At 41.2% G+C, this 25250-nt stretch overlaps 1 protein-coding gene across 2 annotated transcripts in view; it reads left to right on the top strand.

Moving 5' to 3' along the window:
• The first annotated feature begins 22227 nt into the window (after positions 1–22227).
• Positions 22228–25250, top strand: part of brinp3a.1 (bone morphogenetic protein/retinoic acid inducible neural-specific 3a, tandem duplicate 1) — a 46253-nt gene continuing 43230 nt past the window's right edge. The window contains exons 1-2 of one of the 2 annotated variants that reach the window (XM_046392418.1): positions 22228–23145; positions 23324–23631. In XM_046392418.1, coding sequence (XP_046248374.1) covers positions 23378–23631 — 254 coding nt within the window. In that variant the 5' untranslated portion in view covers positions 22228–23145; positions 23324–23377. Of the gene's footprint in view, positions 23146–23320; positions 23632–25250 lie in introns of both variants that reach the window. The other variant, XM_046392416.1, reaches the window with a different exon arrangement.

The raw sequence follows: 25250 nt of genomic DNA, 5'->3' as shown, positions 1-25250 counted from the left end.
CTTCTTCTTATGTCCTGCAATAAATACCGTTAACTGTCCCCCCGACTCCCGGCTTGTTTGCATCCAGGTTCACTGGTTTTCTAACCTTTAACGGGGGGATGCATACAACTGTAGTTTTTTTCTGTGCTGCATCACGACAATGTGGCTATCACAACTGACCCAGAAAACAAAATGGTGGGGGGGGGGGGGGTGAATTTAAACCACAAATGTCTGCACAGAGGGTCAAACTTTTCCTGTTTTTTTCTGCCCTTCCTCACCTCCTAACCCTCAGTGACAGCATATGCACTCATCTGCCTACCCAGATGAATCATCAGTGAATCAGTGACTTATGAAAATATAAAGCTTTAGCTTGCTGCTGTCTTGGTGAAGTTTATTTCCCTGTGGGACTTACCTTTCATTTTCCACCTCATTTTTTTATCCTGACTGTTGCCAACAATAACTCTTTCAGATCTGCCTTTAAAGAGCCTTTGAAACCATAGCCTACTATGTCTGTCTGGGTCTTATTCCCAGGGCATCAACTCTATGGTATTGTAACATCTATCTCTGCATCTCATTCAAAAACAGAAGGTACCTTTTAGCATCTGCATGAATTGCAGCCTTCTTTCAAAGTCAGTGTAAACCCATTCCTGTCAATATGAGACAATTGGAGCAACTACTTAACCCGACACACACAGCAACAAAGTTCCAAGATGGTTGGAAGTGTGGGTGGTGAGTCAACACACATGACCTTCACCCAGGAGACCAGGATCTGGGATTTGTGTTGTGTGAAACCAAGGTCACTGATCTCTTCCTAAAATGAACTTTGTAGATTTATGCCTGAACTTAACCAAAGTGCCGTTTCACATTAACCACATGTTAGAAAGGCTTTCCAGCAGCAGTGACTAGCAGAAGTGTGACAGGTGGATTTTGTGAGTCTTTTCTTTCAAAACATGCAACACGTGAACTTAAGTTCACAGAACAGCAGCCTGCAGAAATGCTGTACCAACCCCCTGAGCATGTGTCTGGATAAACTTGAAAGTCAAAAGGCTTCTTTTAAATGGCTCTTTGGAAGTAAAATGCCTGACAGGAAAATGGCTATTCCTTTTGCATTCCGCAAATGGCAATTGGTTACACAAAGACGAGAATGTGCAGAAGATGTTTTATGGTGGTTGCAGAGTTGCTACACTGCTACTCTATTTACTTGATTCGTTTTTTTCTCAGTATCCCTCTGCCTCCTTTCTGCCCAGCCTTTCAGAGATCATTCTTACTGAAGGATTTGTGTTGCTAAAGGATGTTTTTCACAATAAGGGATGGTGCATTACCACGGCCAGCCAGGTTTACAACCTGCAAAATAAATATTTTACATTGTCAAACTATGATGTGAATGTGGCATGCTGGGAAGATTTAGAGAGCAAGGAGGCGTATGAGGAAGTCCTGATCACTGAGGTGTGTGTTTTCACCCTCGCTTTGTATTTGTCTTATTAGCTGTTCATTAATAACTAAGAGAGCCTGGGACGTAGTTTGTCAGCCCTATTGCACCAGTCTTTTCTTTTTGTTCTCATTTGCCATCATTCCCAACCTGAAGTACAGTGCGTGTCCTCCTCAATGACCCATAACTCCTTACTAAATAAACCTTGTGTAGAAAGCACAACAAGTATATGAATCACAGCAACACATCAGCAGGATTTATCCTCTCAGAGAGCGATATACGGTAAACAGACACCACAACCACATTCATTTTGTAAATTAATAATTTTCAAGCACACAAACGCACCCACACATGAAAAACTGCAATATCTATTATGGCTTTTCAGTACTCTGATGGATAAAGCACAGGCTCTGCCAGAAATATTGCTTCAGTGTGTTCGACACTGCAGGGAGCTCTAAAAATAAATGAGCATGCAGACTGTAGGAAGCGTCGTTATTTAATCGGCAAGTCTGTATTATAATACTGTAGGTTTCGGTGTTTGTCAGTGTCTCATTTATAAATACCATTGTTATTTTTAATGTCACTTAAGGTGAATGCATGGGAGCATCTGGAATTTATTACTTGCCATGTGACTCCTAATTGTTTGGGTAGGGACATGTTCCTGATAGCTGATATTCTATGCCAATACTCAGTCTGCTACAGGGTGATTATTGTTTTTCAGTATCTCCATAATATGCTGTAAAGCATATCTGTTTTGTTTTGTTTTTTAATCTGTAGAGCTAATAAAGCAAATGAGACACTTAGGTAATGGAATGAAAATGCTTCTAAACATTATTATTCAATATTGATATTAACAATAAAAACATGAAAAGGGCAAGAAAAAACCCTAAAAACCCTAAAGCAAGAATAAGGCAAGAAAAAATATGCCTTCAAAGGGTAAGGATACAGAAGTAGGAGGGGAAAAGGTGGAGAGAGAAAATAAATAAATGGTGGCACAACAGGAAAAGGAGGGAAATAAAAGACAGAGAAGAAGAAACAGCAGGTAAAGGAGAAGAAGAAGAAAACTGGAAAAAAGATATGAAGAAAAAAACGAGGAGGATAAGAAGAAAAATGCAGCAGTAAAATGTGAAAGAAGGTAGAAAGAAAAGTGAATCAGAAGGGGAAAAGGAGGAGTTAAAAGAAACTAAGAAAAAGAAAGATAAGCAGCTGAATCAAACCAAGATGGGAAGAGAAGGAAAAGGAAAGAAGGCAGATGAGGGAAAAGGAAAAGGAGGTGAGAAGAAAAGAGAGACCTAAATAACAAAATGAGAGAGAGGAGGAAGCACAGCACACAGCTATGCAGAAACAGGAGAGGAGGGAAGCCAAACAAAAACCATCATATCCCATGCAGCTGGCTGTTGAATTCAATATCAATACATATTTTAAATGCAGCAATACTAAAAGAGTCAAACCCAGTGTGTGTGAGTGTGTGTGTGTGTGTGTGTGGGTGTGTGTGTGTGCGCATTTGTGAAAGTCTGTGCATATTTTGGCATTACTAGCCCTTTTTAAAATCTCTTGTTCTGAATCCTTTCATCTCCAGTAATCCCTTTCTCTTTGGAAGTGCGGATTATGTCCACGTACAGTGGACTTCATCATCCTTACAGACACATGATAACCTCACTCTCACCTTCAGAATCACAAAACAGCAGAAACTCTGGGTGTCACACACACATGTTTGCATGACTCTGTGAAGAAGAGAAAGTTTATCTTCTGTCCGTACCACACAGATGGTGTCATTACATATGCTGCTGCCATCACTGCCAGCAGCTCTCCTGTACAGCCAAGCACCGCTGGTTTCCATGGAGGTAATCTGCAATGGCAGAGGCAGGCGAGATTATGGATAGGAGATGAGACTGCAGGCTGGCCACAGGCGTCCCCTGAAGCTTTTGTCTGTCACGTTGTTTCTCTGAAGCGCAGGATACCTCTTTGGGGGATGAAAGGATCTGTCTGTCTGTAACTGAGCTCGCACAGAGGATGAAATGGATTTGGCTAGAAAGAGGCTGGGGTGGGGCCGGTCAAACATTTAAGCATCTCTGCTAGACTCGTGTCGGAAAGCAGATACATGGAAGCGCGACCACTTGGCTCGTAACAGGTGTCCAAAGCAATCATGTAACACTGAATGAAGACAACAGGCCTGGGCGCTACCAACACAGATGACTCTGTAAGGGGTGATAGGTTAGCTTGCATGCACAAAATCCACATGGATTAATGTTGTCCAGCATTTCCTAATTCAGTTCTTTACTGACATTCCCTTGCATTTACATGATTTTTGGATGACGGATGTGTGTTTACTTTGCGTTCATTTACATAATACAAACACAACTGACCTCCCACACTGACACATTAAAGATTATCTCTGTGCAGTAAAACTTGCTCACCTTTGTGTCAGGTTACTCTGTCCCCTCATCAGATTTCTGCAGGCGTGCCTGGCCATGAAATTCTCCAGTATTCACTGCGGTCTGCGTATTCTGTGAGGCATGATGTGAATTTGGACTTCAAACGTTTGTACGGTTCCTGACTCATTCCCACTGAATTCATACACCTTCAAATGTTAAAAAAATACCCCACTTACATAGAGAAGGGAAGTACAATATGTGTTTCTTTGACGAGGGCATGAATCCAAGAGAGCTGCTTGTAAAAATGAAAAAGAAAATATGAGAGGTATTAATGCTGCTGAGAGATACTTTTATTTACTTTGGAACTCCAAAAGTTTACAAAGTAATGACTGCGGCAAAAGACATGACATTTTGATTTCATTTAATATGAAGAGAAACGACAGCAAAAGGAAGCAGCCGAGGAAGCCAAATAAAATGTATTGTTTGACGGTGGAGAGCAATGTAATAAAAAGGAAGGAAAAAAACTGCCTTGCTCTATCTACGACAGCATATAATTTCATTGAATGTTCAGTAAAGAAGATTACTGTTTCATCAAGCTGCATTTCATGAGGTGTATACAGTATATTGGAAAACAGTGTCTGTATCTCATAAATCCAAGGTATCGTGCAGAACTTGAAGAGTGCGTGCCGAGACGGAGGACAAAGTTTGCCGACCTATCTATTTCTGCGGTTTTATGTAGGTCTGGCGTGGAATATGTCAACCCACCAGAGGATAGTGTGTCAGAGGCGCTGTGCATTAGGCAGGATCTTGCCTGTGGGGTAGAAGCATACAAGGTCAAGAAAAGCATTTGTGCTGGAGAAGCTCGTGTGCTAACTGTGATGAATTTACCAACAAAACTGTACAGCAGTACATTAAGTGTTGGGATTTTCTTGGGAGCTGGGAGTTTCGTCAGCCTTTTGCGTGAGTTAATGGAGTTTAAAAAAATGTTTTTAAAAACATGAGTAGTTTATGGTCATCACTGGCAATAGCAGAAATGGTTTGGCATTCTGACATTACTGCAAAAACCGGAAATGAGAACTAGACTAGAAAATAAGATTAAGTGAAGATAAAAAGATAAACTGAATTGTTCTTGATGGTTAGTTTTGAGATATAAATTTGTATCCAGCCATTAGTAAACAGTGACTGTGTGGACCTTTTTGAGGGCAGAAGGAGCCAGAGAGTAGCCACCACGATCAGGATCGCCGCGTCACAGCAGATGAATGTAAATGTCACATTGTTCTCTTCACCGGGTGGTCATAGGTCAACTCTTTGTCCTTTGGGATGTCAGATGCAAGCACAGGACTTTACCAACTAAGTCCTATTTAAACCAATCTGTGGCCATATTACATGACCACAAAGGGAGGAGGTGAGGGTGGGTGTATGCATGGGTCAAACACACGACTTTAAGCCAGGAGACCACAGAAAATCTATACTTATAATGTATTTAATATTTACATAAAAATATGTTTTAGGTCATGTTTACACAAGTTAGCTGGCTAGGTGGCTGGTACATGTGGGTTGTGTGTGTGTGTGCGTGTTTGTGTGACAGACAATTAAACAAAGCAGCTGAAACAACTTCAGTATGGCTATAGATGTTAGAAATTCCCCACAACTCCTAATCATAACTACAACTCAGAGGTCCATCTGGATTCTCCAACTCATCAGCTCATATGTTCAGTCTGCACATCATGATATGAATGTGGCATAAGAGAGTGGGCGGTTGTGTGTTTAAAGGACTTCAACATCAGAACTTGTGTCTCAGTTACAGTAACTTCCAAATGACAATGGTCTTTTGATAACCTTAACTGTATTAAGTGTATTTTCAGGTGCCAGACTTGAACCATAAAGGTGTCAGAAAGTGCTCATTTTTCTGAAGGCATTGCAGGTTGTTTTGGGAAAAAACTAATTATCTAGCTCTGCATTGTTTTTTATTTAAAAATGTTTAAGTTACTTAGGAATTAGGTCTTAGGTTTTCAATCTATGAAAAAGTTTCTTTGCTTATACTTGTGACTGTTTTGCCCAGAGATGATCTTAATTCACCCATAAATATGTACTCCTACACCACCGGCATCAAGTGATAACAGCACAGAGCAAATAACTAACAATAAATAACGACTAAGCTCTTTTTAGAAAACAAACACAGCTCATTTTCCTCAGGGGATTATAGAGTACTTATTTGATTATTTGTAGAAATAGCAAGACAAAAAGTTGAACCACTTTATAATGCAGCAAAAAAGAAACATGGAGGGAAAGAAATGGATTATATAGGACAGTGAAAATCGAGTAAGACAAAGAGCTCATTAAGCAGCTTCCGTCAAAGGTTGTTCCTTCAATGCAGTACATCAAAACTAATGGTAAAAATACCTGAGCAAAACACATATCAAGGTGACAAGACAAGAAGTGCATTTATTTATTTTCACAGGGGAGGTCTATTTTCTCTTTCTGTCTCTCCCTCTCTGAGGTGCTTTACTTTTTAAATTCAGCCGAGGGGAGGCATCGGTATAGAGTTGGAACTGGCAGATGGAACTCAGCTCAGGTCTTCAAACTTCAGCCAGTCATTCAAGCCTGATTGATTTTATGTGTACAAAATGTAAACGGTACACAGAAACAAAAGCTACGAGGCACCAGACAAAACACTGGTGAATAGGAAATAAGCCAACAAAAAGTTAAATCTTCCCATCACAAATAACATATGTGCACATTCACCCATGGTGTAAGTGGTGGTGCACAATGCTGTGGTCTTCACACCAGGCAGCTGTAATTTTCTGCAGCATATGCTGTGAAAATGACTTGAACATTATGCAAAGACTTTGTCCATCACTATGAGAGCTGCACAGTTTCTCCCTCTTCCCTCACTCTACAAGACGACAGAAGTGTTGGCACATGGCTCTCTGGCCGGGCGGGGAGGCATCTTTTGATGGGAATGGCGATAGAAACCTTGTGGTGCTGTTGGCTGTTAGCCTGTTGTGCTCTGCTGGACCGTCATTTTCTCACCAATTTGACATGCATGGCATTTTGTTATCTAGCGAGGACATCCAGTTCAAGGAGAGTGGATTATTCACCGAATGTCAAGGAGGGATATTGTCTCTTCTCTCCATCCTTAAGAGATCCAGAAGCTCAGAGACTCTCTCCACCATGTTTTTAACAAAATAACACTTGAAGATAATGATATTACAATCAGATGTAAATGTGTCTGTGCAGGCAAAGCTGGATTAGCGGTGAACTAGAGGTGCAGATAGAAGGTCATGTGATGGTTTAAAAGACATATTCAAACACTGAGAAGGAAAAGAATACAATTAATCCAGTGGTCCTGACTCAATGCAAAAAGGAGTTGCATAGCCTTTGTATGAGACTCGTAAGGTGAAAATAAAACCTGTTTATTTACTGACTTTCATCCTGAAATTTAAATAGCATTTGTCTTCAAAACAGGCACTATAATTTCCAGAAGGACTATTTCACTGTACTAGCACCCATGTTGGTGGGACCAAGAAAGTTCAAGAAAGCTCCCCATCATGAAAAATCAATGACAAGACATGGAAATAATGTAATTTAAACTGGGTTAATTTTTTTTTCCACTGATGGGAGAAAATAACAATAAGGGCAGAACTCCTTCGTGTGTCTACACCTACAGGTTGGAAACATTTTTGGCTTTGTATGTTAGCACTGACAAGTTTGGGACACATCTAGGCAGGCAGAAACAGGTGCTGAGCTGCTGTGGCCTAACAAATGGTCTTTTAATGGAACTGGTCAGATGTCAGTGATTCAGAACTGAAGGCAGTGACATTTTGGAGACCTTCTGGAAACTGTGGCAACAGCTTGACCCTGGATGTGTATTAGAATTCATTCTTCTGCCATAAGACAACAATAAGACATTTGGTGACTTTGACACCAGAGACTTTATGATGTCAAGCATGAAAGGTCTTACCTGATATTCACAAACTGTGGAATATACAATAAATATGTATTAATTCAACTTTTGTTTTAATTTGATTAAAACACTGCTGACTGGATTTTGTCATTTCTGGCTGCCTAACTGTTTTATCCACCATATTGGAAAGCCTAAAATACTGGACTGGTGTACGTGTGTAGTATGTGTGTGTGTGTGTGTGTGTGTGTGTGTGTAATCCACAAGATTTTCGTCTCCTGGCCAGCCACCTAGCCAGCTAACTTTGCAGTCTGCTCACACCCGCACAGCCCTCTCCTTTGGACAAACACAGCAGTCTCCTCTGTGATGGATGTGGAGTCTAAGTGCCACCACTGTTTTTAGCCTTTTAAATATTTCTGCTCTCGCACAAACACTTCCATGTGCTCGACACTGGCTTCTCTGTTTGGCTTTTTAGTGGGCAATATTTGCACCTGTTCTATCCGTCTCTCCGTCCAGCAGCCCTCCACCCTTCGCCACCGTCGCAGAATTTTGTTTCTGTGTGTGTCTCAGAGAAAATCCACTGGAAACTTACTGTTGGAGCTATGCTAATGTCCTTGACAATGGTGTGGCTGAGGAGAACATATTGCCTGTTATGAAGAAAATGTGCACACATACACAGCATCATGCATGTGTCTGTGTGGGCAGCCATATGTTAAAGTGCATTAGTCTTCTTTCCTGTCTGTATGTAAATATGTTCTGCATGCTCCTCCGAGATCACCTGAGTTTCGGTTTATTATGGCTAATATGATGCAGCATTACAGGAAGTCCACATCGCCTGCAGTGCCAGACATGGTACTCTCAGCGGCCCTTTTTAGAGTGAGACTGGGATCTATTGCCGAGGACAAGCTGGCCGACATGCTTGCAGACAGGAAAGGAGGGTGGCAGGTTAAAGGAATATATCAGCATTTTATGTGACCGAATAAAATGTTAATTCTAAAGCTAGACTTAAAAGATTAATTTAATTTACATGCCACAAGAGACCATTAAAATTCACTCAATATGACTTAGTAAAAGGTTTGAAATCAGGACTAATTTGTTGTGTCAACAAAAAGTGAAGGCTGCAGAAAACTGCATACTGTTAAATGTGCAGAATAGATATCTGAATCAGAGCTGATCAATATATTTCAACTGATTGCTAATGACTGCATCAAGTCAGATAGAAAACCCACTGTGCTACATCAGGCAATGTTCAAACCGTAATTAGCCCTGCCAGAAAACCCAGCTTCTTCATTAACTTCACTGCAATGTGTGCTTGAACAGCCACATACGTTCAAGCACACATTCCCAGTAGAACACCTTGTATCAACAGCGAAGTGTGTTAGCACTTTTTTACCTTGCAATTATCGATACACCGGACAAAATGGTTTCTGGACACAATGTGGTGTTAAAGTATCTGATAAGCCTTTAATAAAGTGGGTGTATTGTTTAACCTGGATTTCCTGCATTGACTTTTTTACCAGTAACTGTGGAAACACACTAAACCCAGCACAGTCCCTTGTGGTTTTTAATGCAGTGCTACTTTCAGTCTGACTCCCTGTTAATATACCTGTCTTGTCAATATATTAAGCCAGTTCCTATCATTACCTCGAGGTTGACATTTTTCCCTTGTAGGTGAGTGTTTGAATGGCACAGCCCCTAAAACTGTAACCCTACAGGCTGGAACCTACCTCTCTGGGCTGTACTCATTCACAGGGGTGCACACTGTGATTCTTTTGTACTTGTAACTTTTAGATTTCATTGTTTTCTTTTGAACCCCCTCCCCACAGGAACTGGATGGACACAACATGTTGTTGAGAGAGAGATACATTCATGCCAGCTCCTCTGTGACCTACCCTGAACACCCTTTTCTATGGAGACGCACAGCGACAGGCATCTTTGAAGAACCTTAATACCACCCTACCAAACAGTAGCTTGTGAAGTTGCGATATAAACCTGACTGTGAGCATCAACCTCTCTGACACAAAAAAGGGCCAAGACTTCTCTTCTGTGCACTGGTCATTGTATACAGTCTGATTAGCAATCAAACAATCTCTTTAAACAGATATCTGCATATAAATACAGATGCATTTTTAAAAGCTAATACAAATCCAAATTGCTGTTAGATGTTCATGCTTTTACCTTAATTGCTTTCCACATGGACTGTTTACCTGCATGTCATGAAGACAAACTTGACTGGTCAATGCCACCCTAACTGCAAGTGAACCACAAACAGATCCTAAAATCTTGTCCCTCGCCTGCAGATTCTGCCTTCATGTGCAGATGTCTTCTTAAGAGATTAGATCTTTACTAATACTCCTGCTCAAGAAAATCTTTGTCCCCATTTGTTCATTGGGAGGCTACTAACTTGGCCGTAGCTATGTTTTTAAAGCTGGTTTGTTGTTAAAATAACAAGATATTCGAAAGGAAACAAATGCTCAGCTGTGTATTTAAAACAAATATACAACTACAAACCGCTATAGGCTAGACAACCATTAAAGGAATGCTGTGAGTACTACATGTATTTTTTCACACAATGCAGATCTCAGTGTTTATTATACATGGTATAATGTGACTCTGTTTGGGACAGTTGGCGACAAATGCAATGTTTCTCTTTAAAAAAAAAAAAAGTCATCATTTACAAGCTATAAAAACCATAGAGGCCACCGGCATGACTCAAAGGCACAAGTCATGGCAATAAGACTTTTTATAGTCCTGTGGTGGAGCACAGGGGAGACAAATACAGCTGGGACATGGCCGATGTTCACACATTTACTCTAAATACTTGGTCTACTCCTAAAAGGAATAGACTTTTCTCAAAACAGAAGCTCAGAGTCAGCTTCAGACTGCAGCAGGTACAACCCGACCATGAAGGGAAGACATCAGTGCTGAGCTGTTTGCTGCCTCTTCAGGAGAGAGCAATGCTGGGAACCAGGCTGAGAGTTACAGATGCACTGAAGGGTGTCAATATTTCACTAAATTGAATTAAACTGTAATTAGGGAAATCATTACCTGACACTTCTGCAGTTGGGGATTTGGTTAATTTACTGAACAATCCTTCAGTGAATGGACTGTGTCTTAGAAGATTTCTATGTCAGGGGTGACTGAGTGCCTGTGAATGGTAGAGGATGAATTCACAATGCACTTCTTAATAATGGACCACAGATTCAATCAAATCCGCTTTAAAAGTGTTTATGCAGTGTAAAAGATGGCAAAGCTGGTGCTGACAGAAGCATATGTTATCCTGTGTCGAGGTGTAAGCAATAACTGAGGGGCAATGCTTCACTCTCTGCACTTTAAAACAGTAGTCTAAGCCTTCCAATTCATACTTCATCACATTCAGACTTTCTGAGAACTTCTGATATCACAGCTTTGCAAGACCTACATTTCCTTTCTGACACTGGGGGGGCAGCAGGATACACCCTGGACAGGTCGCCAGTTCATCCCAGGGTGACACAATTTCAAAAGTGCAGTTTGTTTGTTTGTTTTTTTTAAGTAAAAGCTAGAAATTCAAAAGCTCATTGATGAAGGGTACATTCTTCCATATTGTTTACCTGTCAATTTCTGTACACTGTTTCAAAAGAAAAAAATGACTTTAACTTTATAACTTTAGCTTGGAAACAAAGTGCTCACTGAGTTATTTAAATTACAACTTTTTAGAATACTTTTTAGAGTATTAATAAATTTCAATTTCAGCTCCTTTGATTCCTGGTAGCCCTCAGCATGATTTTGGATTTTGGATTAAATTTGGTTAAAAAGAACTGAGCATCGTCAAGTTCAGACTGCAGGATGAGGAAAGATTTTTGTCTCAACAGTCTCATCCTCATAAAATCTGTACAATGTATTTGAAAAGATGCACAAAGATCATGTAAGTAAATGGATAATAATAATAATGGTCCTATTTAAGACTTGGAGAAAGGGAGAGGAAGACTGACAGGAGTTGCTAAACTAGTTTACTGCTGCTGATGTATTCCGCTGTATCAAAAGCCTTGGCCTTTAAACAAGCTTGTAAGCTTTAGAGTAGCTGGCGCCTTTGGAAACAACTCTGGAAACAATGCCACTGACTTTGCTGCACGTAATGCACTGATCATTTTTAGGCTAAACAACGTAGCTACACACAAGTTACATGACCGCAATTAGCTACAGCGGGTCCCACTGGGGGGAGAGATTTATGAGCAGGTGCATGTTTTTGTGTGTATATTTGTGTGTGTGTCGGTGTGTTTGTGTTTGTGTGTGTGTGTGTGTGTGTGTGTGTGTGCGTGTGTGATCTTGAAACTGCTGCACTGGTGCAAAGCAGTGTGGTGTGTGTGATGCCATTATTTTCACAGAGGAGCATCATTTGTTGCTCCTTCTCAAGTAATTAATTTATTCATGCCAGTTAAAAATAACACCAGGAGAAGACCCTTGTGAGAATATTAAGGCAGGGGAAGGAGCTGGAAGGGTGTCAAAACATCTGCTGGACGCACTGCAGAGCAGCATCCACTAACAATCAAAAAAAATGGCAGATATGTTACTTCATGGACTCTGAGATTTTGAGCTGTTTATCTGTTTATTTGGCAGCATGATGGCAAAGATATTTTCCCCTTCAGACATTCCCATGAAAGCCAAAGTGAAGAAATACATTCAAAAAATAGTAACAACAGACAGAGCATTTTTAGTCTTCAAATAACATAAACAATATTTCTTCTCGCAGCTCCTGCAAACCCAAAGCCTAATACAAGGAAAAGTGAGTTTAACAAGAAAATATTCAAAGTGCAATTTTTTTCAGCACTTTTAAACACGACTAATAACCCATTGTAAAGAAACAGCCAGCGAGTGCTCGCTTGGTAAAGATGTAGCATAAATTCAGAAGGTGTGGAAAATATGACCTTCACTCGTTGAGTAAACAACAAGTAAGGGAATAAAAGAAATCATTTCTGCTTTTAGAACAGCATTTGTTTTCCTCCTTAAATGCTCTTTGCACTTATAACATACATCAACATGGTACAATTTGCAATGATGAATGCTATAAATTAACCTTAAAATTAGATTCTAACGCCCCAAATCACTTTAGCTGCATTCACTCTCCGTTTCAGCACAGCGTGTGTGTGGCCCGAATCCAGCAAATCCAGTAAATACCCAAAACATTTTTCTAACACAGGGTGGCTTTGGCTCAGGAGGTAGAGCGGGTGGTCCGTCAGCTGTGTAAGCTCGATCCCCAGCTCCTCTGGTCCACGTGACGAAGTGTCCTTGAGCAAGACACAGAACCCAGAGCTGGCTTGCATCGGTGTGTGAGCGAGCATGTGTGAATGGATGAATGAGAAGCAAAATTGGAAAATGAGAAGCACTTTTTCTGTTAGGCTAGAAAAGTGCTTTCTGAATCCTCCTCTCACATTTCTTATGATTTTCTTTCTTTTAACTTCTCCCTGGCCTGAGTTATGACAGCTCTGGTCCCTGCAGTCCACCCCCCCATGTCAGTCACTTTCCAGCAACACCCTCGGATCACAACATTCCATTTATTCAGTAAGTGTTTGTGATCACATGTAATTTGGGTTTCTCTCTACTGTCCCAGTGTTGATGGCAGCCGATGAGGTCTTAGGGAGCCAAGCCTTTTATTCTCCTGAGAGCATGTCCCAAAACAGCATCTGGCCATGCCTCGCAGCCAAACACACACACACACACACACAGTCTGTCGTACAAACTGCCACACACACGGTGAATATACTATATTTACCCAGTCCAGTCCCTCTCACTGCTGCATTAGCCCTAACCATTTGTCCATCTGCAGTCATTCCATTAAATCTCATCGCAGTCTGTTGTCTGCTGTTTAAAATCTCACTGCTGTGTGATTTCAGTATTGCAGTAACATATGGTCTCCAATAAAATGATGATATTATGCCGTTCCATGTGAGAAGCACAATCAGAATCAATTTCTAAATATCACTTGAGGAGGAATTTATGTTTCTAGAATAAAGCACACAACATGAAAATAGACAAATTTACAAATGCTGTACATTTTATGAGACATGCTGGAACAGGACACAAGAGATGTGGTACTTTCTTTTTTTCCCAGTATTTACAGTTTTAAGATGTAGTACTGTGACAAACTCAATAAGTCAGTGTCTCCGTTCTATTAAGAGTCTGAAACATTTCCAAAGGCAGCTGCTGTATTGTCTCAAGTATAGCCTGCAGCAGAACACTGAGCAATACCCACAATTTGTTAAGGTAATAGTCTCAGGAATTTTAAATTTAGAATTTCCTTTATCTGAGGAATCAGTGTGAGCAGAAAAGATAAGAAACGGTTAAATTCAAGGCAGTCAAGGGAAGTTATTGGTATACCCAAAAATGAAAGTCGTCTCCACACAGATGAAGTTTGCAAGTCATTATAATATAATGAGTTAGCTTGTGCACCTTCTCCCCAAACCAGTGATGACCCAAAGCAAGGTTATTTCAGATCCAGTGTGAGCAAACAGTGACCATAAAATTACTGCAAACATCTCATGCAGCACAATCGAAGTATTCAAAAGTCCAATATTTACCTCATTATCTCCTCATTTATTTTTTTTTATTTTTTTTTGTTCTACTCCCAGTGCTGCACGTGGAAGAGAGCTGCTGCTGCCTTCACGTCCTCTCCAAAAGCTCAGTCTACCAACTTTTAAAGCATAAAAATGACAATGACAGCTCATCTGAGGCAGCTTTTCACATTAAACAACTACCTGCTTCAATATATTTAATGTGTCTGTTGCAGTGCTGACATGATTTGGCAATTGTCAGGATGTTTTTTAAAACAATTTTGAAAATTAATCATTCATTTGGGCCAAGTAACAAGCTAAAATGCCATTGCTTTTCCCAGAATTTGACCTTTTCACATTACAGAGGCTGGAACCATGTGCCTCGGGAAACTGTGATTTCTGATATTTTGCAGAATAAACACTTTATTGATTAATAAAACCAACAATTGTCAGATTTCTGTTGCAGCTCTAGTCCAGTTGTCAAAAGTTGTAAAACCTGTATGAAGCAGTGGTGCAGAACACGGATGTAGAAGTGAGATGTGGATGCAGTGTCGAACGTGAGGCCCCGTTCATTCTGGTAACAGTTGCTTAGTGGCACATGAAGCCCAAAATGTTTGACTTTACAGTTTCAAAATTACCTGGATCCTTCACGTTTCACAGCTCCCTTCTGGTTTAACCCTCTGCTTAATTGAAGGTATAGATTTTCAAACTTTATCGTACCAACGTGATCACATTTGTGACAGTGAAACAAATCATTTCACTGTTGATGTTATGCTCAGATAAATGCCACCATTTTACACACTGTCTTTTGGCCACTATGTTAACTTGGATTCAAAGCTTGGGGATCTTCCTGGGGCCTTGGCATAGAACAAGTTCTAAAATGTAGAAAATAGTAAAGTAAATATTAAACTTTAAACACCCGAAGCCAAATTGTTTGGCTTTGCAGTTGTCCAAGCTGTCAGAGTAATTTTATGGTCATTTTTGTATTAAGATGCAACCATATTCAGTGCTCAGACTTACATTAATCTGAAAACCAGATACTGCAAATGTTGTTTTGGTGTATTCCTCTTATGACAGGAAAAATCAAAAGTGTATTTTACATTAAGTGTCGACTGTCATGAGGCTGGCCTTGCCATGCCACGTGGGCCATCTGCATACTCTGATGACAGTTACACTCACAATGAGTGAGCAATAGCAGACCAATCAGGGTTGTGTATAATATGTGCACTGCATGGAGAGGGTTGGGTATTTCAGTTGGACACTGCACGAGACAGGAGGCTTTTGGCTGAGGTCATTTATCAGCAGCCAGCCACCACAGGCAGGGTCTGGGCGCTCTCTATCCCTGACCTATGTTCTCTATAAACCCAGACAATGTCCTACTGACGCTGGGTTTTTTTCCTGTATAAAGTCTTTCTACCACTGGTGAATTGTTTGCTTTTCTTTTCCCCGGAGGGAATGAATTGTCCTTGGCCCCCCTGCAAACGGGGATCAGCATCAAGGGTGAATAACTCTGAAAAGGTAAAAACAAAGAGAGAGAGGAGAACATAACACTAACAAGGTTTACACAATGGGAAGTGCCAGCCAAGCAATCTGCTTGGTCAGATAAGAATTCTTACCATGTTTTATGAGACCCTTAACTACATTCAGCCCAGCTGGACAAAAATGAAACTGGTTGCTAAGCTAAAAAAAGTGAGCTATTGTAGTAGTCGTAGAGATAAATAACTATTTGTCTGTCTTTTCTTGTTTACTTGTACTAAAAACATTAAAGTATGAATTCAGACCAGATCAAATCAGCATGTAATCAGGAATCTGAGAAATCAGTTAAGTCATCATGAGTGATTTTGATTTCTCATGACTGACTGGGATTACATAAGCCATAATCACTAAATAATAAACTTTCTGTATAAGCTCAACAATCATTATTGAAAAGGACTTCATCGTGATCACATTCAGGGTTCCACCGTGAGCTCTTGCTGTCAAAAGCATAGCTGTGTCCAAAAAAAATCAATCAGGAGCACAGTCGATAAGGGGAATTAATAACCAACAGATTATATAAGACAGACTTATGAGTCAGTGGCAAAGTACTGCTGCCGTTCATGGCAGGATGAAGATTCTGCAGAGGAATGTCAGACTTGTCCTGTAAAGCAGCATTAGTGTTCAGATGCACACCCTGATGCTGCTTTAGTGAATGTGTGTTTTTGCTGACTCATTCTATTAAGTGATGCCTTTTGATATTTTACTGTGTGTGTTTTGTAACCTCAACTCCTTACACTCTGTCTGGGCATCTCATTAGTGGGTGAAGCAGCAGTGTCAGGATTTGGACTATCTTTAGTTTAGTTTCATGTTTGATTTTGGAGATTTTCTCCTCTTTTCATGTCTTGTCTTTGTCTGTTTTCCCTCCCTTTTTGGTTGCTTGCCCCGCCCTGATTGTTTTCACCTGTGTCTCGTCCCCATTGTCTATATATGCCTGCTCTCTCCTTGTGTCATTTGCCAGTTTGTGTGTGTCTTCAGTGTTTTGTTTGCTCCCATGTGTGGCCTCTGTGTTCCTTGTGTTTGCCGTGGAGAGTTTCTTTGTTTTGTACTGTTGTTACCAAGGCTGCCAGCTGCCTTTTGTTTGCATATGTCCTTTTGAGTACGTTTTGTGTTATTAAGGTTTCTTGGTTCACCTATCTCTTGTGTTGGAATCTGCATATTTGGTCCTCTGTTTTGCAACACATAACAACCTGTTTGGATGATTGTGCCAATACCCGCCTCACAATTATACCCACAATCACTGACAAGAAAGCAAGAATATAGCGAGTATAATAGCTTTAAGCACAACATCTTGAAAGCCAGACATACTGGAGTTTACCATCTGCTTGTTAGCCCAGTGTTTTCCCACTCAATAAAAATGAAATAATGTTTACTCTTTACTGCACAACACAGCATATATTTCAATCTCCAAAGTTAATGGTTTTTCAAGTGGAGTGGCCACATTTGCAAATAACAGTTTTGCTCCTGCAAATGAGCTCAACTCCCTGATGAAAAGCCTGTAGCCTTAACAGGGGAGAATGGTCTCACACAGGGACCATATCATATCATATATACACACACACATTGCATTAAAGTACATGCACAAGCACACACAAACACTACCTTGCCTGTCACTGAATTCTTGATAGAATATTTGTATGTCAGAATTGTTCCATAAGAGAGGCAACAACAGGAGAACCTGAGCATCTCAGGAGGCTGTAAGGAGAGGTATGAGCTTCTCCCGCCTGTGGATAGACCGACACATTTTATTATTTCTCCCCCTCACATATTTCAAAAAGTCTATTTCCATGAATGGTTTACGGCAATTGTAAAGGCAGCATATGTCAAAACACAACATATAACTAAATGATGGAAAACATGAACAAAATACATGAAACTCTAAAGTAGATTAGATTCAACTTTATTGTCACTGCACAGCGTGGACATGTAATTGTCTTATATGTAGAATAAACAGTGTGTGATGAGTATGGATATGCTGATTCATAGGATATGAGTGCTATGTGAAGCTGTAGAGTGGGCAGTATGGGTGTAAGCATACAATAACTATTACAGGTTTAAGTACACTATATAGACAAAAGTATTGGGATGCCTGACCATCACACCAACAGGGACTTTAATGACGTCTCATTGTAAACACACAGACAGCTCTGCAGCTCTAACAGCTTCCACTCTTCTGTGAAGGCTTTCCACAACATGTTGGAGTGTTTCTGTGGGAATTTGTGCCCGTTCATGCAGTAGAGCATTTGTGAGGTCACACACTGATGTTGGACCAAAAGGCCTGGCTCACAATCTCCGTTCCAGTTCATCCCAAAGGTGTTGGATGGGGTTGAGGTCAGGGCTCTGTGTGGGCCAGTCAAGTTCTTCCACACCAAACTCATCCAACCATGTCTTTATGGAGCTTTGCTTTGTGCACTGGGGCACAGTCATGCTGGAATAGAAAAGGGCCTTCAACAAACTGTTGCCACAAAGTTGGAAGCATAGCATTGTCCAAAATGTCTTGGTATGCTGAAGCATTAAGATTTCCCTTCACTGGAAGTCAGAGGCCAATCTTCTAGACATACAGCGAGTACAGCGACATATAGGTATATGAAGCCCATCTGTTTTCTCTCTGAGCCGATATCATCTGCAGGCATTCCTGTATTTTTATACAGCAGAATGCAGACTTGCTCTTCACAAGTTAATCTACAGAATTTTCACACATATCTAACCTTTATAAAAATATATAAATAAATAATCTGAGAGAAAGGTACACAACATGCACCAATTTGCTAGAGAAACTGCATGGATAAAGAGGGAGGAGAATATGCCCGTCCGAGGGGAGATAATATGAGCAAAATCATAAAACAAGGGTCAACATAAAATTCCAAAAATATAAAAGCAACCATTTAAGAAAACAAAAGGGTGTGTAAGATATTAAAAAAAAATAAATAAAAAAAATCAGGCACTGAAGCTTTGGCCAACATCTGTTTTGCCCTGAAACGGCCTGGCAGCACTGATCTATTTCCTAATGACTTTTCCTTTATGTGCACAACCAATGATGTGTCTTAAACAGCTAGAGAACAACACAAGACCTCACAGTGAACTAGACAGTTAATTAGAAACGGGGTATTTATTGTTCTCAAACAACAAAAAAAGAGAGAGAAAGAAAAATGAATACTCCTGTAGTCCTGCTCGTGTAACTGCAGAGAAATAAAGTGTAATGATGATACAGTCAGAGGAACAGACATGAGGCTCAGCGTTTTCTAAAGTTGATTAATGGCGAGTTTGGTGACCCAGATGAGCAATAAGTAATGCAGGTTCTGATTAAAGCGTTTGCAGGTTATTGGCTCTCTTAATCACCACATTATGTATGCTGAGATATGTACTGCGGACAACATTAAGTGAGGATGATTCTCTTTTTTCACAACAGACTGGTATCAGTTTATAATTTATAGAGACGTTGTGGCAGTTTACTGGCGTCCTGCACCATTTAGGGCTACTTATCCAAACAAACAAGACGCAACGTCTTATCCATCAAAGCTCATGGGTGGAGATGACTTTGAACATTTATTTTAGAGCGTCAGAAACAAACACATTGGCGTGGAGTACAGCAAGACGTGTATTTCATCTCGTACCTGAAGTGTCGAGCGAACACATGATTTTTTTTTTCCTTGTCTCAAGAAAGCGAGTAAATTCAACGCTGCTGTGACAAAGCACTGACAAAAGCTGTCAAGTTTTCAGGCTAATTAAAACCTCAGCTTCTCTCTGTTCCCTGATCACTCACAAAGACCCTTGAGTGGCATCAATGAGCACACTCAGGCTTAAGTGAATGTTTACCTCCCCTAATGACTATCTGTCTCCGAGCTGAGTAAATGCAACTGCCTCGGTCCCTCACTCAGGTTACACACACACTCACACAGAGGCGAGACCTCAGCCCGAGCTGTTTGCCGACACAAGGCCATTTACAGGTTCTTATCATTTTGCTGCATGGGATGATTGCTGGACAGCACGGCGGCTCGGTGGTGCACAGTATTGGCTTAACAAGAGGAAGAAAGACGTTTGATTCCACATCTCTGTTCTGTCTGTCTGGAGCTGCGAGTTCATTCCTCCAGTTTCCTTAAAAATATTTAAGTCAAGTGGACGGAAAAATCTGAACTGCTGAGATGTGTGACTGCGAATGTCTCTTTATCTGTGCTCACCCTGTGACCGATGACCTGCTCGAGGTGTTTTCTTGCTTGCTGTCCTAATACATTTTGGGATCATTTAAACGTCCCCAAAAGACAAAACATGGTGAAATAGATATCTAATCTACTTTGGATGGTTTAATCTATTCCAAAATATCACATTTATTATGCCGTTTCTAATTTTTATATGTTGTGTTAACATTTCACATAGTGGTATTATTACGAAAATAATAAAATGTCCCTTTAAAATTAAAGTCTTTCTTTTTTGTCATTTTTGGCCACTTGGGGGCAGTGCAACAAAACAACACCGACATATTACTACTTTAAAAATGCCTTTTGTCAGATGTGTTGATAAATGGTTGCAGTTCAGTTTCCGATCGCCTGGGGAAAAAAGTCCATTATTTACTCTCTTCTACAGTAGTTAGCTTCATTGTTAGCTCCACTCATTTCCTGTCCCTCAGAAATAGGGAAGGTGCCTGCTGCTGAGCCTACTTGTAGTGATCCTCAGCCATAAAAATACAAGTGCAGTCTGGCAGTATTTCACAGTCAGAACAGACCCAATTGAGGCAGTCTGGGAAGTGTGCAAAGAGGCAAAGATATTAAACATCTGTCAACATCTGTAATGCCAAAATACTTGCATTTCAAACATCTTACACTGGTATCCACCCAACCTTCCACAAGTACCACATCAGCAACACAACCACGTCCCATCTCTGAGAGTCACTTTTCCACATGGAAAAACAAACACAGGATTGTTATGTCTATTTCAGCCTTTATTTGAATTTTAAAAAACCCTGCTGCCTTAAGAAATAGATTCAAACAACAATACTAGGTTCTCTGCACATCTCTGGTGTCAGCTGACAATATGAAAGTGGACACTCGTACAAACCAACAGAGAAATATTACCCTCGTCTGCAGCTATTCTATGAAATTCCAAGTTGCATTTTTTCATGGTTGAAAACCTCTGCAGGACATCTGGCTAAATACAGCTGCCAAGGCTCCGCTTTCACAATCTTTGGTCACTGTAGCCTCAAAGAGCATATGGACGACTCCTTGTTAGGGGTCACTGCTCAGCCGCTGTGGCCTACACATTTCCTGCACCTTTCCTGAGTCATAATGAGCTCTTTGCTGTGATATTCACTTTGATTTCTTCCCATTGTACAGTGTTTGTTTACATCTAGTCTCGCATGGGCATCCTCATGTTCCATCAATTGGCAATCAATTCCATTGCCTTGCCTGTCTCCCCTAAAAAGAAATCAACAAGCAGCACAAACAAACAGCTTCTGTGCACACCACAGTCCGCATGTAAACATATCTTCTCTCACGCACACAAACACAAACAAAATGGTGAATGATTTATTTGAAACACTAAAAATTAGCTGTTAGGGTTTTCCACTTCTGGGGCTCTGAAACCTTCAAACAGTGCTCTAAAAACTGCCTGAAATGCAGTGTGAATCCATGAAGGTAATGAGCCATGACACTGTCTCCCCTGAAACAGCATCTTTTATTCACAACTTAAAAGTTTAACCTGCTTGCAAACAAACTTTAAATGATCAGCTAGAATGCGGCTTAACAACAAGCAAGAAGAAAAATCCGCCACTACAGACAATGTCTGTTCCTGTTAGGTAGTTGTCCTTCACAAGTCATCATGGCTGCGAGGCAGGGTCAGAAGAAAAGCCACCCAATCCCAAGACGTGATGATGAAACCGTGACAAATCAACTCATTCTTTCACTCCAGAATCTGCAAGTCGCCATGCCACGGGATTTGAGCTTCTCTTGGAGTTTGGGAACCAGTGAATCTCACGACTCAATGGTGTTCATTTCACTAATCCAATCCCTGTATAAAACCGCCTTTGAACGTCTACAGAAAAGCTGAAAGGCAGCACATATCCCTCCCTCCGTTTGCTTCCTCTCTGCCTCTCTGATCCACGCTCGGTGTCCGATGCACAAGCGCTCGGATAGAGCGGGGATAGAGCAGATCTAATTAAGTTTGCTGATGGTGAAAGTGATGATTATTCTGCAGGAAGAAAGGAGAGGGAGGAAGAGGGCAAAGAAGATAACGAGAATAACTGCAGGGGGCTGAAGACACCCTCTCCACCTCCTCTTGATCATCACCACAGCCATCATTAAATTCATTATTCAAATAATTAAAACTTTTTTTAGCATTCAGTTACACTAAGATAATATCCATTATGGCAGTCTACAGTGAGCTGCATCTACATCTAGCTGCGTCTTGAAATATTCATTTATTAAATACCATCATGATCACTGTGGTTCATTATCTAATTAAACTTTTCCCAAACATCTTTTTAACTCCAAGTTTAATTTTTCTTCCCAACCCGAGGTCTTTTTGCTGCATTTATTAGGAAATGGACTGTGACTTTTTTATTTTAATTATTAGTAGAATTACACATGAAGACCAAGATTGTGCTTTTCATCCTGCCTTTCATGTGTATTACAGTTTTCTAAAATGAGGCATCTGACTCCAGTACATCAGCATCCTCTGACCATGCCTCATCCACCCTGCCCCTCACCCGCCTCCCGCCTGAACACCTCCTACTCTCACTTCCTCCAGTTACGTCTAAGCCAACCGGGAGTGCGCTCGCTGCTGGAATAAATGAAATTGCGGCGGTATGTTACAGGGCAGGGAGAGAGCGCTGCGAATGCCATTCACACTTTCCGTGCGCTGGGAGTCCGAGCACCGTCATCAGCATCAGCAGCTCTCCGTGCGCCCCGAATGCGCCCCGAGCGCGTCTCTCCAATACGGAGCAGAGATGAGTTAAAGGACAGCAGCAAGCGACGCTTTTCACATGGTCACTTGGTCCCTGCGCATTCACCGAATCGCAAACACTCCGTTTTGTTGAAATAAGTGATCTACCTGGAAGGTGTGATCCTATTGAAGCACGAGCTCTTGAAGCATCGTGTCCGCTGCGACTCGTTCCGTTGGATTGGACTTAATACCTACTGCGCAGCGTCTCTCCGCCGGAAATGTGCCGCTGTGAAAAGCAGGAGAGGAACGCATTCTGAGGAGGCTGGATGTCAGCTTTTGTTTTGTTCAAGTTGCGCTGCCCCTAACTGAGCGTCTGGTTGCATCTGTGGCGGTAACCCTTCCCAAAGTCCCTTTCCAATGCCGCTTTGTCTATGTGCCCAGCTGTGCATAACTTCACGGTCCGACCAGGGGATTTTGCGGAGACTAATTCCGACTACTCGCGGACCACAACACTTACAGAATAAGGTAACAACATACATGATTTTATAATATTTTTTGTTTGATTCGTGTTCATTAAATGCAGTGCAGATATTACAACTTTTAATATTAGGGGTCCTTTACGCCCAATCCAAAATTACAACCTTATTGTTCTGTGTGTCTGCCCTGCTTCACCTCCTCTTCTTCTCTTTCCCCTTTCCAGCAGGACTCATCCGAAGTGCAGGGAGAATGAAGAGTCATCGGGGCCGGGGGAAGCAGCATGAGCGGCCCGTGCATCTCCATTAGACTGACGGCCCTCATGTTTCTATGGAAGTGGTTTACACTAAGCCTGCTCCAGAGCTGGGTGTCAGTAGGGGCCTGGGCGGCGGACCCTGCCGGGTCTGGCTTCAGCGGCTCCACCGGGCCCCTGGGCTGGCTCCTGTCAGACAAGGGACCTTTTCACCACTCGCAGGAGTTTGTTGATTTCACGGAGCGCTACCAGCAGGGATTCACCACCAAGTACAAGATATACAGGTGAGAGGAGGTGGTTAGCAGGCTCAGGGATGCCTGAGAGGATGGTACTTATAAAATTTAAAATGGAAAAAGGACCAATGCAGAGATGATGTGCAATTAAAGATTTTTTATTATTATTTATTTATTTTTTATTTTTTTTTGCAGACGTGTGGGCAAGAGATCACAATACTTTTCTTTGCACTATAAAAGATGCAGATTTAGTGGGTAGCAAACTGTGGGATGAAGCACTGAGACGATTACTTAGTGGAGTTTTGCATACAAATGAAAGCTCTGCATGCATTCTGTATAGAGATGCCTGCTTCTTTGGGTGCTGACTGCCTGATTCCCCCTTTTGTGGGCTGCAAAGACGTATGGTTTGAGTACAATACAAACCGTCAGCATGCTACATATCAGTGGAAACTCAAAGTGAAGATACCGCAGGAGGGTTTGAGCAAAGCAGCGGGACGTAACAGATATCTAACTGAGCCAGTTGATGTGTGACAGTGGGTAGACAGGATGCCTTCAGAAGTGTGTGGTGTGAAGTATAGTGGGTGTGGGCTTAGAAGCAGCAGGGTATTGTTTAAAAGCTTGCTACTGGAGGACATTTTTCTTCACTTGTTTGAGGCGAGAGAGTGGAGTTAAAGGAGTATTTCAAGATTCAAAATCCCATGTATGAATTCACAGACTATTGATGTAGTTGTCAACTTTGGCATCAGTCAAATATATTATATGAAATAGTACAGAATGTGCATATATTATAAATTCTGAGTCTTGCTTCTTCACCATTTTGTTGTTTCACACACTCCATCAAAGTTCGCTAGTCATATAAAGTGAATTATTTAGTTCATGCACACAAGTAAACCGCTGTGTAACAGCTATAAACTGTGGCAAGCAGGCTGTATTTGTTGAGGAGTGTGTGTGTGTGTGCGTGTGTGTGTTCATGCTGGTATTTCCCCATCACTTTTATTCTCTTTAGGACTGAAAAGCCTCTGAAACATTTAAACCCAACACTGGAACTCCGACTCTTTTAGGCGCTGGTTCCTGTTCATTTACAGTGTATTGCTGTCGGGCAACATCTTGTTTGTTTGTGTGATGTGTTTGTTATATATATGTGTATATGAGGGTGTGTGTCTTTATTGTACCAATTGCCACAGTAAGTGGATATTTGTGTACTTTCTTGTTTTGACTTCAGGGTGTCGTGGTCATCTAGAGGTTAAGATATTTCTTTGGTCTTGCGGATCCTTTTCACAATGAATGTTTTTCAAGTACAAAAGCCAAAACAATACTTTCTTTCTACTATCTTTTTACTGTATTTGTGGGTGCATGTTGTGCCAGGTAAATGCTCTGTGCTGAAACTCGCTGATGAGAGTGATGCTGTCAGAGCGTCCGCAGTCCTGCAAGTGGAGGGGCCGATGCCAGCTGAACAGAGGTTTGAATGACACTGGCATTTAGCAGCTGACAGGGATGACAACACCAGGAAAAGATAGGGAATGTAGCACCGCTGCCTTCTTCACATCCATCACTCCCTCCTTCACCGCCTCTTCTTTCTGCCTCTCAGGACGTCTCTATACCTCTCTTTCTCCCATCTTGTTTTTTGTCTTCCTCCACCATCCTTGGCATGAAAATCTCATCTCAAAACT

The sequence above is a fragment of the Scatophagus argus genome, chromosome 6 (assembly GCF_020382885.2).
Source record: "Scatophagus argus isolate fScaArg1 chromosome 6, fScaArg1.pri, whole genome shotgun sequence".
Taxonomy (NCBI): Eukaryota; Metazoa; Chordata; class Actinopteri; family Scatophagidae; genus Scatophagus; species Scatophagus argus.
The sequence above is the reverse complement of the archived record's forward strand: the minus strand, read 5'-3'. Positions and strand labels throughout refer to the sequence as shown.